This window comes from Megalobrama amblycephala, linkage group LG6 (genome assembly GCF_018812025.1).
Source record: "Megalobrama amblycephala isolate DHTTF-2021 linkage group LG6, ASM1881202v1, whole genome shotgun sequence".
Classification (NCBI taxonomy): Eukaryota; Metazoa; Chordata; class Actinopteri; order Cypriniformes; family Xenocyprididae; genus Megalobrama; species Megalobrama amblycephala.
The window spans coordinates 37940168-37955536 of NC_063049.1; the positions used below are offsets into that span (position 1 = coordinate 37940168).

General features: G+C 36.4%; 2 protein-coding genes across 10 annotated transcripts in view; one reads left to right on the forward strand and one right to left on the reverse strand.

Annotated features, from left to right (window-relative positions):
• The window catches only part of ppp1r1c (protein phosphatase 1, regulatory (inhibitor) subunit 1C), a 39016-nt gene extending 35761 nt beyond the window's left edge, over positions 1-3255 (forward strand). For all 3 annotated transcript variants that reach the window (XM_048194517.1, XM_048194516.1, XM_048194519.1), the window contains 2 exons: positions 1925-2080; positions 2746-3255. In XM_048194517.1, the coding sequence (XP_048050474.1) occupies positions 1925-2080; positions 2746-2840 (251 nt within the window). In that variant the 3' untranslated portion in view covers positions 2841-3255. The remainder of the gene's footprint in view (positions 1-1924; positions 2081-2745) is intronic.
• A 2496-nt stretch (positions 3256-5751) lies between these two features.
• pde1a (phosphodiesterase 1A, calmodulin-dependent) overlaps positions 5752-15369 on the reverse strand; it is a 133605-nt gene continuing 123987 nt past the window's right edge. For 5 of the 7 annotated variants that reach the window (XM_048194511.1, XM_048194509.1, XM_048194512.1 and 2 more), the window contains 6 exons: positions 12235-12355; positions 11271-11352; positions 10256-10370; positions 9982-10169; positions 7326-7580; positions 5752-6027 (listed from right to left, as the gene is read on the reverse strand). In XM_048194511.1, the coding sequence (XP_048050468.1) occupies positions 6005-6027; positions 7326-7580; positions 9982-10169; positions 10256-10370; positions 11271-11352; positions 12235-12355 (784 nt within the window). In that variant the 3' untranslated portion in view covers positions 5752-6004. Of the gene's footprint in view, positions 6028-6056; positions 7581-9981; positions 10170-10255; positions 10371-11270; positions 11353-12234; positions 12356-15369 lie in introns of those variants that run through there. The other 2 variants (XM_048194510.1, XM_048194514.1) reach the window with 1 other exon arrangement.

The window sequence follows — 15369 nt, forward strand, 5'->3', positions numbered from 1 at the left end:
CTGTGGAGGTTTCTATTAATTTATCTAATTAGATGCGCAAAGACAATACGACCTTTTTGTCCCCTTTTTGTTTTAAGCCTTGATGAAGAGAGCGCAAGTTACTGCAGCCGCGAGAAGGACAGCGATGCACGCGTAAAGGAGTGATTGTTTTTCCGCGGCACTGTGTACAAAAAAATATTTCACTACACAATTATTTCGTTATTTTCGTTTAAGCTTATTAGCGCTAGGCTATACAGAAAGGTCTGATTTACGCACAAAAGTCTTTTTTTTTTTTCTTATCACAATGACATTTGAGTTCATGATTTTAATGTTGTTTTTTGTGGCAGACTAAAGACTAAACTAATGACAGACTGCTGATCTTTGAATAAAAATATGTTTGGTTCAGGTTTGATTATCTTAATTCATTATCTTTTATTATAGGCTACGCAGTTTAATTTCATAGTCAAGTCCCCCCGTCCCAAATTTCAGCCAATCTCATCTGGTTACGAGGTTGTTAATCAATTATATTTGCTGTTGTCGATGCCAGCAGCCCACATTATTTCTTATTTTTGAAAATAATTGTGTTTAACAGCAGAATTTGTGGTGAAAAACTCCATTACCCATGATGCTGCACAGAAAATTCCACCAATCAGTGAGCCAAAACAAGCAAAATACACCAAAAGAGCTATTTAGCTCCGCCCACTCCCATTAAGCACTGTGATGTAATTGATGGCATGTTTACAAGACAGCAATATACGATGGAAAAGTTTTCCCTTGGTTTTTTACGCATACAGGTGACAACATTGTCGAAAAAATCCCCATTCACACGGATACGCGAAAACAGCTAAAAACGTTGTATTTTGCGGCCAGGCCAGTAGTTGGCGATGTCACTTTGTAAAGAAACACAACGCGACTATAGACTGAACATGTAATACACATGCGCGTGACGTTACCGTTTTCAAAAATTAGCGTTTTTTGTTGTTGTTGTTTACATGGGGATGATAACAGTATAATTTTTCAAACCTATTTTCAAAAGCTTGCGTTTTCAGGCCCCCAAAACGGCGTTGTTGAACGGCCAAAACGAATACAAAGTTTTACATTTTAAGTTTTAACGGTGTCCTGCAAACGGCCCCTCAGTCTCCCTACACTCTCAAAATACTTAAAGTATATGCATATTTTGCAAAAAAACTTCATAAAATTAATCAATAAATATATATTTTTTACTGTATAAACTTTTTTAGTTGAGTAGTTTTCTATTTCATTTTAATTTCGATTATGCTGTTCGCAATGCTTCATGGGATTGTAGTTCTTTCCCTCACTAAAGCTGGTAAGTACACAGTCTTGTACCTTTGTATTTTTGTCAGTTTTTAAATACCTTTTAAATCAAAGTTTGTAATGTTATGATTCACCTCGTAGCTGGTTATCTTGATTCATGGCTTATAACACTTTAAAAAAGACTCTTTTTTTTTTAATCCCTATGGGAGAAATGAATGGAAAAAATACTTCCGGAAACAACACCTCTGAAAAAGCGCTCTAAAGTTGCACTCTATTCAAAATTTGATTTTGCTGACTTGAAATATGTTATTGAAACAATCTTGAGCAACCGGAAATGTTGGCCTTCCCCAGTGAAGTAGATATGAACGGTAACTTTATATCTATTTTATAATGTGCAGATGCATCACAAAGATGGCCAATGCAATCTGCGTTTGAAACTTGTTTAAAAGAGTGATTCACCTATTTCCGCAGTTCTGTTTGCTCAAAAATGACACACATCATCTTTAAGAAAAGAGCTTATTGTAACCTAATTGTATATATTCTTCTGCATCGAGATGATCGCTATCAAGCCTTAAACTACTTTAGTCTTTAGTCAGCTGGATCTAAATAGGTAAGTCAGGTCACACTGAGACTGCTGCATGCTGGGACTCATGCTGTGTTCGTCCTGCAGGTAGAGAGCACAGCGATAGCCAGCTAGAGGAAAGGGAGAGTCATCATCCTCCGAGGCTCTCTCAAAAACACCTGGACACACTGTCAGAGGAACCCGGAGACCCGTCACCACGACGCAAAGACACACCGTACCAGCACCAGCCACCATTCGTCCCTGGTAGGACCAGATCATAAGCACGTAATACTGCCATGGGGAAATGTGAAGTGTAGGAAAAGCTTTCACTATGATTATGTTGATTTGTTGGTCCTGGAACAACATTGATATCAACCAATCGGATTTCAGGGTTATGTTTTGGGTTTACATAATATTTTCTGTTCCATTTACTTCCATTCATTTGCATATGTACATTTGGTGAACTTGAATTTGAGAATTCAGAAATGACATGCTTGACCCTAAAGTTCCAAACCCTGATGATTGGAACTATATATAGGCTACTGGACAGCTAGTTGTCTCAGTAGTTATGCAGTGTCGAGTGTTTTCAGTAACTCACAGAGACAGAGATGAGCCCCTTTATGTGTTCTGCGCGCGGCTCAAAAGCTCCGTCCACTCGCCAATCAAATTGTTCTGCTGTTCTTGCTTCATGTTGTTCTGACGGCTGAACTCGTGTCGTGTCAACTTTGAAAATACTTTCTAGTATCGATGTTTAATTTAGTCACTGCCAGTATGGTTAAAGCTAATGGTCAGTCTAGCGCGAGAACAAAGGGGATTGACATCGGTTTGTTCATTCGAATACTGTATGTAAGCTGTTGTGTGCACGGGATGGTTTAAGAGTCACACCTGTTATGGAAAGGTGAAAGCTGACGCTTTAAATCTTTTCACAGGGGTAAAGGTGCTGAAAACACAAACAGATCCTACTTCACTTTTCCAGGAGGAAGAGGAGAACAGCGGAGAACGGAAAGACAGTCAGACTGAGTAAAACTGGCTAAATGACATGAGGAAGTGACATCATTTATAATATTGTTTTGGAGCTGTTTTTTTTTTTTTTTTTTTTTTTTACTTTGTTTTTATGTAACGTTTTTTTTTCAGTGATTAAAATGGTTTGAAAGTAAATTTCATTGTGCAGATGTTGACAATAAATATAGTCATGCAATTTCATTACAAAATACTTTTCACTCCAAAAGGTGGGGTCCAAACGCTGAGACTGCAAACTTTATAGGCTATATATATATATATATATATATAGTACTGTGCAAACGTCTTAGGCCATCATTCGATGTTGTTAGCAATGGTATAATGACCATATATAATTACTTCTCAGTCTCTTAATTAGAATGTAACCAGAAAATACAAGAAATTTGTATGCAGTATTAAAAAACTGAAAAAAAAAAAAGCCTCAAAAAACAGCTCAGCTTCTGTAGGCTAAAGTGGCAAATATTTAGTGACCTCCCCTTACACTTGAGCAATAGCAGGAACCTGGCTCTCTTAAACCTAAATGGGATGGAAAAGGACTGGAACGCCAAGAAAACTTTCAAAATCTGATGAGAAGTTTTTTAGAGTTTCTTCTTTGAGAAACTGAAAGAAGTCCAGGAGGTCACACTAAATACTGATTTTTGCTTAAAGAAGCCTTTTTTTTTTTTTTGTACATATTTCCTGTATTTTCTGTTTGTATCTTAATAAAGAGACAGAAAAATAAATATGGATAGTCATTATATCTAAACTTTCACTGAAGTAAAAAGAGTAAAAGAAATAAATGTTTTTCTCCAAAACACGTTGGCCACAATTATTGGCACCCTTTTATTCAATGCTTTTTGCAACCTCCTTTTCCCAAGAGAACAGCTCTGAGTCTTCTTCTATAATGCCTGATGAGTTTGGAGAACACCTGAGGAGAGATCAGAGACCATTCCTTCATGCAGAATCTCTCCAGATCCTTCAGATTCCAGCTCCATGTTGGTGCTTCATCTCTTCAGTTCACTCATTTTCTTTAGGGTTCAGGTCAGGGAACTGGGACAACCATGGCAGAAGCTTCATTTTGTGCTCAGTGACACATTTTTGTGTTGGTTTTGATGTTTGTTTTGGATCATTATCCCGATGGAAGATCCAGTCACGGCCCATTATATATATTTCTAGCAGGAGCGGTCAGGTTTTGATTTTTTTATCTGTTGGCTTTCTGACCCAGAAACTCAACTATTTTCTACAATTCTCCTGCTGTGATCCTTTGAGAGTCTTTGTCCACTCAAACTCTCCTCCTCACCGCGCATTAAGACAATTTAGACACACATCCTCTTCTAGGCAGATTTGTAACATATTTAGTTGATTGGAACTTCTTAATGGGGATTTTCAATGCTTTAGCTATTTTCTTACAGCCATTTTCTATTTTGTGAAGCTCGACAGTCTTTTGCTGCACATCAGAACTATATTCTTAGGTTTTAGTCATTGTGATGGATGATTAAGGGAATTTGGCCTTTGTTTACACACATATTTGTACTCCTGTAAACCAAGAAGTCATGGCTGGACAATTTCATGTTCATGATCACCCTGGTGTGCTAAAAAAATGTAAACTGTAAATATGATTGGGAATATACTTCAGAGATATTTTACACATAAAAAATTATACAAAACAAATTGGGGCCAATGTGTTTTGGAGAAAAACATTTCATAATGTGATTTTCCCCCCACTTTCTATTCTTTTACTTCAATGAAAGGTTCGATTTTTGTGAATATATACACACACACACACACAATTCAGTTGTATTAAAAATCAAAATGGAGGCTTTTTTTTTTTTACTTTTTTTTTAGTAGCTGTCACTTTTTTTACCCCACTGTACGTTTTCTGGTAGGCTATTATGTTTTTTTGCATATTCATTTTCATGTTGTTGTATTTCATAATGAGTTGTAATATAAAAGCATAAGAAAACTGATGCTCCGCCAATGATGATTTAGCAATACATGGGGAGGATTGTGAAACCAATCACATCCTACCACGTTATTTTTGATCACCTCGTGTGGAAAGAGCTTGAGGCTTTGATGAATCTCTCTCTGACAGAAGCAATATTTTTGTAGGTATGGCTGTTTTTTATGCAGACGTGACTCTGAAGTCCCACACGGCTGTTGTACAGCCCACCGGCTAGTAGATTATTTAGGATCTTTTGCAACAAACACTTTTTTTTTTCTTCCGAAAATAATCAGCCTTCATCAATGTTATAATGTTGTGTCAGAAGATGTTTCTACAATATAACAGGGCATTTTTTTTTGTGTGTGAAAATGCATTTGAACAGACGAGAGCTCATTAACAGCACACTATTAATAATAATTTTTAAACATTAAATCTGTAGTAAATTTGTTAAACAAGTATTTCCAACAAATGTACTGTATGAATTACAAAATGTAAAACATCGGTCTCATACTGAGTCTGTATTGTTGACTTCAGTAGCACATTTATAAAGTTTATAAAGCCTTAACAATTTGGTGAATCTCACAAAACTCAAAAACTAAGAAATATAGGTACATCCCTATAAAACAAAAACAAAAATCAGAAGAAAAAAATGTTAATTTTTGGCATTAAAAAAAAATGCAATTTTTTTCGTTTGTTTTACTTTTTTTTTTTTTTTTTTAGCATGATGACAATTCCTTGACAATTAAAATTCCCCTGTACTATTCTCATTAACACACAAAAAAATGATATATTAAACTTACAATTATACTTTACAAATACATTGTACAGTTTTTATGGTGTTGTCTGTTGTACTGAATTTATGATGGATTTTAATTTTAAAGCAAAAAAATGTTTGGGTTTTTTTTTTGTTTTTGGTTTTTTTTACAGTATGGATGTGAATTTTTGCATTGTACTAATACTTTGGGGACAAATGTGCTTAATTGTAATACAAATAATGTCAATGCAAAAAAAAAAAAATGTAAGTGCTTCACCCTTAAAAAAAAAAAAGTTCTTAAGTTAAATTTAATCTGAAAGGCATTGAAAAGTGTTGATTTCAACAGAGGTGTTTCTGACTGATACAGTAAGTGAGATGCAGTCTTCTTTTTTGATGCTTTTCTGTTTAATAAACTTACTTTTTACAATTTAACCTACCCTGAGCTCAAATGTGCTTTCAACCTCTGCGTGTGTGAAGGTGACGACAGCATTTGTTACATCAGCCCACACCTCAGACCTGAAATAAGATACAAATGACAGACAATCCTGTTTTCGGCCATTTATGTCATATATAATGCAAAAAAATTGGTCAGTATTTTCACATAAACATTATAAAACATGATACAGTGTTTTGGTAGCATATGTGAGATTCCGACGAACAGTGTAATGCACAATGGCTGTGTTCAGAAAAGCAGTTTCTGTAGTATCTAGTACAGTATGTATATAGGGCACAGTATGCATGAGTTCTCAAATTATCAACTAAATGTGCCACATGTGCAGTATACACTGAATAATGTATTCCACAATGCAATGTGCTTAATTCGACCCCATTTGTTTTTACGCAAAACTAGATTTTCAAATACAAAATAGAGCATATTACTGTTTTAAACGTTTATTGTTACAAAATGCATTCTGTTGCGCTATTTTAAACAGTACATACTGCACAGTATTCCATGAACAGTAAGCTAGTATTCCATTCCGAACACAGCCAAATGTATGTAACATTTATTTAGACACTGCCATGTACTAAAATACTGTATGGATTTAAAGGGACACAGTTCTGTTCATTTAGAGAGCATGATTGAAGGGACATCATGTTTTTTTGTTAAAATGAAATATCGCCCCCTTGAGGACATATACTTCTACTGTTAGGTAAAAATTGGCTCATGATTTAATAGGCGGCATGTTCTACTAAAATTTTACAGCTGCAATTACTATACGTGTCATGCTACAATAATAAAAAATAAGCTCTTTATGGATTGTTCTGGAAATTGGAGGGAATAACATTCATAAGTCTACAGAGACACATCATGCCAGAATGAAGTAAAATAATCCAGTCATTCTGACCTAATGTGCCACGAACAGCTGCTAAGCATGACCGTATCGAGAATAAAATACGGCAACTAATTGTGGTGCAAAGTGTAGCTGCGTAATCTTTAATAAATAACGGCACAGTCTACAAACAAACAAACAAAGAAAAAAAAATACAAAAAAAGAGAAAAAAAACCTAATTGAACAAACAGGAAAAAGCCCGGGTAGCAAATAGGTTGCGTTTCAGGTTCTCGCTAAATCCTCCTCAAGGGATGATAGAGGTCCGTCTCCAGCAATAACACAGTCGCCATGACAACATTGCACACTACCGTCTCTAGGAGTCGCTCCGTGGACATTCCGTGCGTCCGTCTGCACAATTAGCCCTCTGAGCCCGAGAGTATAATAGCATTACAATACAATGAGGACAATGCTATGTACATCGTCCTGTTTCTGATTAAAAACATTCAGGCTCGGTACCGTTTGTGTGACGTCAGGCGCTTTTACCGTTCCAAGGCAGAGTTTCTGAGCTGTGTTCCTCTGATGAACCGTCGCCCGGTCCCTCCAAAGGGGACTGGGAACTCTGGTCCAGAGAGTCCTGGGAAGAGTGAGTTGAGTCCGTGTTGTTAATTTCATTCAGGGACTTTGACTCCGAGTCGAGACTCCCTCTGGCTGGACTGCTGCAGGACAGTGTGACTTGTGTGTTCCTCATGGACTCCTCTTCCAGGTCTGACATTCTCTCATGTTGCTTATTGGCCAACTCTGGGAAGAGACAGGAAGTGAGATCAGCTATGGGATACCATATTATCCCCGGGCGCTGTGAAGAAGAGCTGTGTTATCATTTAAAGGAATTCAATAGAAGTTAAGTTCAAGCATTGGTGACTTTTTTTTTTGACTGCCAATTATTTTATATACATATTTATATATACACACACATACTATGTATGTTATTTATCCTATATAGTCCTGTCATACAAACAGATATAAAGTCAGTTATTGTGTTTTACCCATACCCATTTACACCATAGTGTGATTGAATTACATAATAAAATATTATTTTGATAGCCATCAGTCATTTGTACTATATGTTTGCTTCTTTTGTTACTTAAACACCAGTTCAAATATTTAGACACACTTGAAAAAATTAGTTTTTCATGATCTTAAAAAAATACAATATAAAAGGCATGTTGTACAAGTTTTGTAGACAAATAAAATTGCGCCTTGAAATGAATTGCTTTACTAACGTAAAAATGTATTTATTGATTTTATTTTAATAAATGATTTGGCATGGGTGAAGGAAAAGCATACAAGATTTTTAAATTTTTTTTTAAATAATTTTTTTGAAAAATTATTTATTTTATTTTTTTTAAATTTTTAATAGTTTTTAATTGATAATAGATTATTTTTTAAACTTTGATCACACACGCGTGTTTTCCATCATTTTAATAACTTTACTGTTATTCTAAAACAACAAAAATAATAAATATAGCTGCAAGCAGCAATTACGGGGTCAAGCTGAATAAGGAGCCATTTACACAACACCATTTTCAACTAAAAACGTAAAACGTTTAATGCGTTTTGGCTGTTCATTTACATGACAACAGCATTTTGGGTGCCTGAAAACGGTCACTGTGTAAACGACAAAAATGCAAATCTCTGAAAACGATGACTTGGCCTGGCAGAAGAATACAGCAGTTTTAGTCATTTTCGTAGATCCGTGAGAATGGAGATCGTTTTGACAACGGTGTCGTCTTTAAGCGGAAAACTTCTCCATTTTAAGCATATCGTTGTCATGTAAATGTACCCTAAGGGCAGAAAAGGAAATAATTGTGTACATCTGTGATCATGAGGTTAGGATAAAGCTGTTTAAATTAGTTAAAGGTGCTAAAGAGGATGTTTTGTTTTATACATTTTTGCAATATTACTTGAAACTGTCTTTACTAACTGATAAAAGACTATTTATTAGGTGCACTGAAAGGAATAATATTAATATACATCATCTGTACACGAGGTAGGGCCTTAAAAACGTCAGCCAATCGTTTACGTGATCATCGCGTAAACGATTGGCCCTCTGGCTTGTCAATCACTGCCATGACGTTCCCTGTGAGAGACGAGCGCGGCTGCGCGCTCCAGTAACTTTCCACACTCCACAGGCGCCACATGCAATGTTTTTGTCAGGAGACAGGAGTAACAACTGCAGATTATGAGTTACCCGCGGTGAGTCCGACATAATGAATCCACTAACATGACACAGCGAATGCCGGTGGTAAACACTCGTGTCCCAATACTCGTGCACGAGTTTTGGGAGGCGTTCCCTCGAAATTCATTTCAAAAACTCAGTCTTTGGTTTCTCAGTCGACGAAAAGATCCTCTTTAGCAAATCAGACAAATTTTGTAGGAAGAGTTCGAAAAAGTAGGTTTTGAATAAAATTTAATATGGCGGACATTAAGTATGGTAGAATATGGAAAATTTGGCATCATAGGACTCGGCATAAGCCAACAAATCTAATGATGTAAGTTAAATGACAATATGTTGAATTCTTCATATAAGCGTTTTCATAAATGTAATTATATCTCTTGACCACTAGGGGGCTCTGACCTAAAGCTTTCCTGGTCCTCTCAGAAAATGAACTCAATGAATCATACCGAGTTTCGTAACGATACGTTCATGCTTTCGTAGCATTTTAACATGGCCGCCGCCCAAAATGGCCGACCAAAGAAAGTTGGACATCGTTCAACTCGGCATGTCTCAAGGAATCTAAGAAGACCATCCTCATGATTTTAGGACAAGGCATTCAAAAGTTATAAGCAAAAATAGCCATTTTTCCTATCTCGGTACCAGTAGGTGGCTTCATATATAGAACCTTTTAGGGGTTCCCATCATGGCATCATTTCATGCATTCAGTTTGTTGTAATTCATTATTAATTTTAATAAGATTTTTTAAATTAAGCAGCTCAAAAACACTTTATCACTAGAAAAAAATTAAATAACCTGTTAAACATGAAAGTATAATGCAACCATTTAAGGCATTTCTCCTTATATAAAACCTTTTTGGCATAACAGGTTCTTTAAAATTGAGTCAAGAACCCTAGAATTCTATATAAAAAGAGTGCGTGTCCAATAAAAAAAAGAAAAAAGAAACACAAACAGATGCATGCACACCTTGAACAGAAAGCTCTTTCCAGCGCTCCTTGTTGTTCTGGATGATCTCAGAGAGCAGGTTTCGGACTTGTTTCAGGTCGATGCCACACAGAGAGTAGTCTGTAGTGCCTCCCTGCTCGTCGTTCGAACCCCGACCGCTGTGTCTCTGTACCGACTCCACCACTGTGGCCGAGCCCCGACCCGTCAAACTGCACCACACGAGCAGATTAAAAAACAGATCATCATCCCTGGATCAAACACCTTTACCATGATGAACATGTGAACATCGTCTCACCTCGTCCTGCGGACACCCCCAGATTTGACAGCTTCCTCTATGAGAGGACTAATAATCTTCTCTGTGGTGTCGACCAGAACAGAGAACGTGGGTTCGACGATAAAATCAATGAACCCTTTGAAAGAAAAACAATATTATTTGTTTTTGAAACCTTTGTCATTCATTTAAACAGCTAGAAACTCATTAGCAATAATGGCTTTTGATTCAATCAAGATGCCTGTAGTTATTGTGTCATTAAATCAAACCACATTTATTTTATGAGCTCCATTAAATATTAAAAGAGAGCATGTTATTGTCTCAGCAGCCTCTTGATGGCAGTAAAGAGCTGAGCATGACTGGACTAAAGGCACTTCTATATGGATATATTCATAACAGCATAGTAACATTGTTCTATGATACTATTCGCATATACTATGCTTCGACAATGTATAAAAATTATGTACTGTAGTATAAACAATGTATACTGAGCACAAATATGCACATTTTACATAGAATACATGGATGTTCACCCAGTTATCATCTTGCAAAAAACAGTACTTGCCAATATTTATTTATTTATTTAATTACTTATTTGAAAAGTCTAAATTAAATATATTTTAAAAACTAAATCCTATCTAAAACAAAATATATAAAAAGCATGCACAACAGGGACATAAAAAAACAATATATTATTCAATTACAAAGAAAATGAAACGTAAAACAGTGGGTCCATCGTGGCTATTACTGTTCAAATTTATTTAGTTATGGATTTACAGAAATTTAAAGGTCATAGTTAGACCTTAAAGCATTCTGAAAAATCAAGTTGAGCGCATTGCATTGTGGGATACAGTATTCCATGCAGTGTGCTTCTTTTGGTAAATGTAGCAGATTGTCTTTGTAGTCCATACATAAAATTTGCTACGTAAGCAAACATACATACTGGAGTATATACTATAATAGAAGTAGTATGTGAATGTTGTTCCAAACATGGCCTTGGCTATCAGAGATCGCATGTGTGTGTGTGCGTTAGTTTTACCTATTTGAGACTGGGCAATCATGGTGGCTTTCCGGTCACATAGTGGAGAGAACGGCAGCCCTAGTTCTGCCTCCTTGTCACCCTGCAGAGACAAAAAAAGAATCAGAAAGAATTACTCATACTGGTTCAAAGCCCTGTGAACATTCTAATAAAACTTTCCTCTTCCCTCTTTGTTCTTGAGAAGCCAAGCAGACAGAGACATCGTGTACCCGTGATTTCTAAGCCAAAATGATTTTGAGTGCAACTTCCAAAACAAACTCGCAATACAAACAGATCCTGGTCGTTAAGTTGCAACTATAAATATATATTTTCTATGCTTATTTGATTAGATTTTCCGGGTAGTATTTACTTTGAAACAATTTTCAATTTTCAAATTACAAGTACATTTCACAAATAATTACAAAGAAACAGCAACATATTGAATGAAACATGACATTTTGAAGTAGAAAGACTGAAATAGTATCTTGTAAAATGTACTTGTATAATCTTTCTTTTATTTATAACTTCAAAAAATATTTTTACAGTGCTTATATGTATATATACAGTACTGTGCAAAAGTCTTAGGCACATCAGTATTTTCACCCCCCAAAAAAGGTTTTAAGCCAGTTATTTATATCTTTTGCTGTAGTGTGTCAATAGGAAATATCCGTTCACATTTCCAAACATTCATTTTGCCATTAATTGTAATAATACAGTGAGATTTTTGAATACACAAGGAGTCTGACAACAGCCGGTGCTCCACACTGAGATCTGATCTCAGCATAATCGAATCCGTCTGTGATTACATGAAGAAACAGATCTTACCTACTATACATTTCACAGTTTTTTTATTTGGTCATCATGTGCATAAGCTCTTCAATGGATTCCATCTTTCTCCTGCAGTTTACCCAGATAATGTCTGTAGTAAGTGTGTCTCTGGGATTTCTGCTTGTGTTATTGGAGACAAATATTGTGATGTGTGTACCTGTCTGAAGAACTCCTCCATAAGAGCTTGTGTCCAGCGGTAGTGCAGCTTCCAGCCCTTAGCGGGGTGGCTGATATCAGCCGCGTGCAGCATCAGGGACAGCGCTTTAGCCTTGTCTATTCTGATAGACACACATTCATCACAGCTTCATTAGTCAGATAGAAAGATTAACATATTAATATATAAATAACACACCTACACTTACACACATACACATTCACAAACACTGGACACGGGAGGACTGTGTAAAGGGTTAGTTCACACAAAAATGAAAATTCTTTCATTAATTACCATCATTTCATTTACAAATTAACACAAATTAAGATATTAAGAAATTAAGATATTTTTGATGAAATCTGAGAGCTTTCTGACAGAATTGCGATTATTAATTTTTAGGCCCAGAAAGGTAGTAAAGACATCGTTAAAATAGTCCATGTGACTACAGTGGTTCAAACTTAATTTTATGAAGCGACGCAAATACTTCCTGTGCGCAAAAAACAAAAACAAAACAAAAACATAAATAAAGTCTCCAACACTGTTCTTGTGAGCAGCATGACGCATGCGTGTGAAGCTGATGCAGGAGCTGCCAATACTCAGTCGGCATTTTGGCATAGAACTCGGAAGCGCTGCACTGTGTTTACTACATGAACAGCATAGGAGACTGACATGGAAGAGAAGAAATTGTTGAATAAAGTCATTATTTTTGTTTGTTTTGTGCACAAAAAGTATTCTCGCCGCTTCATAATATTAAAGTTGAACCACTGTGGTCACATGGACTCTTTTAACAATGTTTTTACAACCTTTCTGGGCCCAATGGTCACAATGCTCTCTATGGGGGAATCAGAAAGCTCTGGGATTTCATCAAAATATCTTAATTTGTGTTCCGAAGATGAACGAAGGTCTGAAATGAGGATGAAATGAGGGTGAGTAATAAATGACAGAATATTCATTTCTGGGTGAAGTAACCCTTTAAGGCCCAGATATACTTCAAGCAAATTCAAAGAACGAACTGATGTGATGTATTTTCGAACAAAATCAGGCCAAAACGAAGTTTGTTTTGTGTTCGTTTCGGGGGTTCGAAACAGCTTGCCAAAGCGAACTTTCTGGAAAAGTTCGATGTGGCTGGTAAACACCTTCGAACTACCATTGGTCTGTGGCGATTACGAAATAGTTAGGTGTGTGCTGAGGCTCCGCCTTCTTTGACATGGAAATCTTCGCCGGTTCATTTCTTTTGTTTAGTTTTGTTCAGTCTGTTCTCATTACTGTCATTTTTGTTGTGTGTGTATTTTATTATTGAGAAGAAAACATACATCACATTTACATATTCATCTAAACGCCGCTCTCAGCAGCGTGGATGGTTTCATGATGTTCGCTATCAGTATTTCGAAACTCCAAAGCGAAGAAGAAGAACTTTGCAGTGAGTATATCGGGGCCTTTAACTGGTAGTACTCTAGTACTACAAACCCGATTCCAAAAAAGTTGGGACACTGTACAAATTGTGAATAAAAAAGGAATGCAATAATTTACAAATCTCTAAAAACTTATATTTCATTCACAATAGAATATAGATAACATATCAAATGTTGAAAGTGAGACATTTTGAAATGTCATGCCAAATATTGGCTCATCTTGGATTTCATGAGAGCTACACATTCCAAAAAAGTTGGGACAGGTAGCAATAAGAGGCCGGAAAAGTTAAATGTACATATAAGGAACAGCTGGAGGACCAATTTGCAACTTATTAGGTCAATTGGCAACATGATTGGGTATAAAAAGAGCCTCTCAGAGTGGCAGTGTCTCTCAGAAGTCAAGATGAGTTTGAAGTTATCATCATCTACAGTGCATAATATCATCCAAAGATTCAGAAACAATCTCTGTGTGTAAGGGTCAAGGCCGGAAAACCATACTGGATGCCCCTAGACGGCACTGCATCACATACAGGAATGCTACTGTAATGGAAATCACAACATGGGCTCAGGAATACTTCCAGAAAACATTGTCGGTAAACACAATCCACCATGCCATTCGCCGTTGCCGACTAAATCTCTATAGGTCAAAAAAGAAGCCATATCTAAACATGATCCAGAAGCGCAGCCGTTTTCTCTGGGCCAAGGCTCATTTAAAATGGACTGTGACAAAGTGGAAAACTGTTCTGTGGTCAGACGAATCAAAATTTGAAGTTCTTTTTGGAAAACTGGGACACCATGTCATCTGGACTAAAGAGGATAAGGACAACCCAAGTTGTTATCAGCGCTCAGTTCAGAATCATCTCTGATGGTATGGGGTTGCATGAGTGCGTGTGGCATGGGCAGCTTACACATCTGGAAAGGCACCATCAATGCTGAAAGGTATATCCAAGTTCTAGAACAACATATGCTCCCATCCAGATGTCATCTCTTTCAGGGAAGACCTTGCATTTTCCAACATGACAATGACAGACCACATACTGCATCAATTAAAACATCATGGCTGCGTAGAAGAAGGATCCGGGTACTGAAATGGCCAGCCTGCAGTCCAGATCTTTCACCCATAGAAAACATTTGCCGCATCATAAAGAGGAAGATGCGACAAAGAAGACCTAAGACAGCTGAGCAACCAGAAGCCTGTATTAGACAAGAATGGGACAACATTCCTATTCCTAAACTTGAGCAACTTGTCTCCTCAGTCCCCAGACGTTTGCAGACTGTTATAAAAAGAAGAGTGGATGCCACACAGTGGTAAACATGGCCTTGTCCTAACTTTTCTGAGATGTGTTGATGCCATGAAATTTAAAATCAACTTATTTTTCCCTTAAAATGATACATTTTCTCAGTTTAAACATTTGATATGTCATCTATGTTGTATTCTGAATAAAATATTGAAATTTGAAACTTCCACATCATTGCATTCTGTTTTTATTCACAATTTGTACAGTGTCCCAACTTTTTTGGAATCAGGTTTGTATCAACTCTGTTTTGGCAGAAATACTACCTACTTCATTTTTATCACAGCTTAGCAGTAGCATTTCTAAGATTTAGCTACAAATACTAAAACAGACTAATACAGACCTTTAATACCTAAAGTCAATTTGGGCAGAAAAAAAACTGAGATAAAGGAATAAATAAAAAGAAATACTAATAACAAATGTATTTCAAA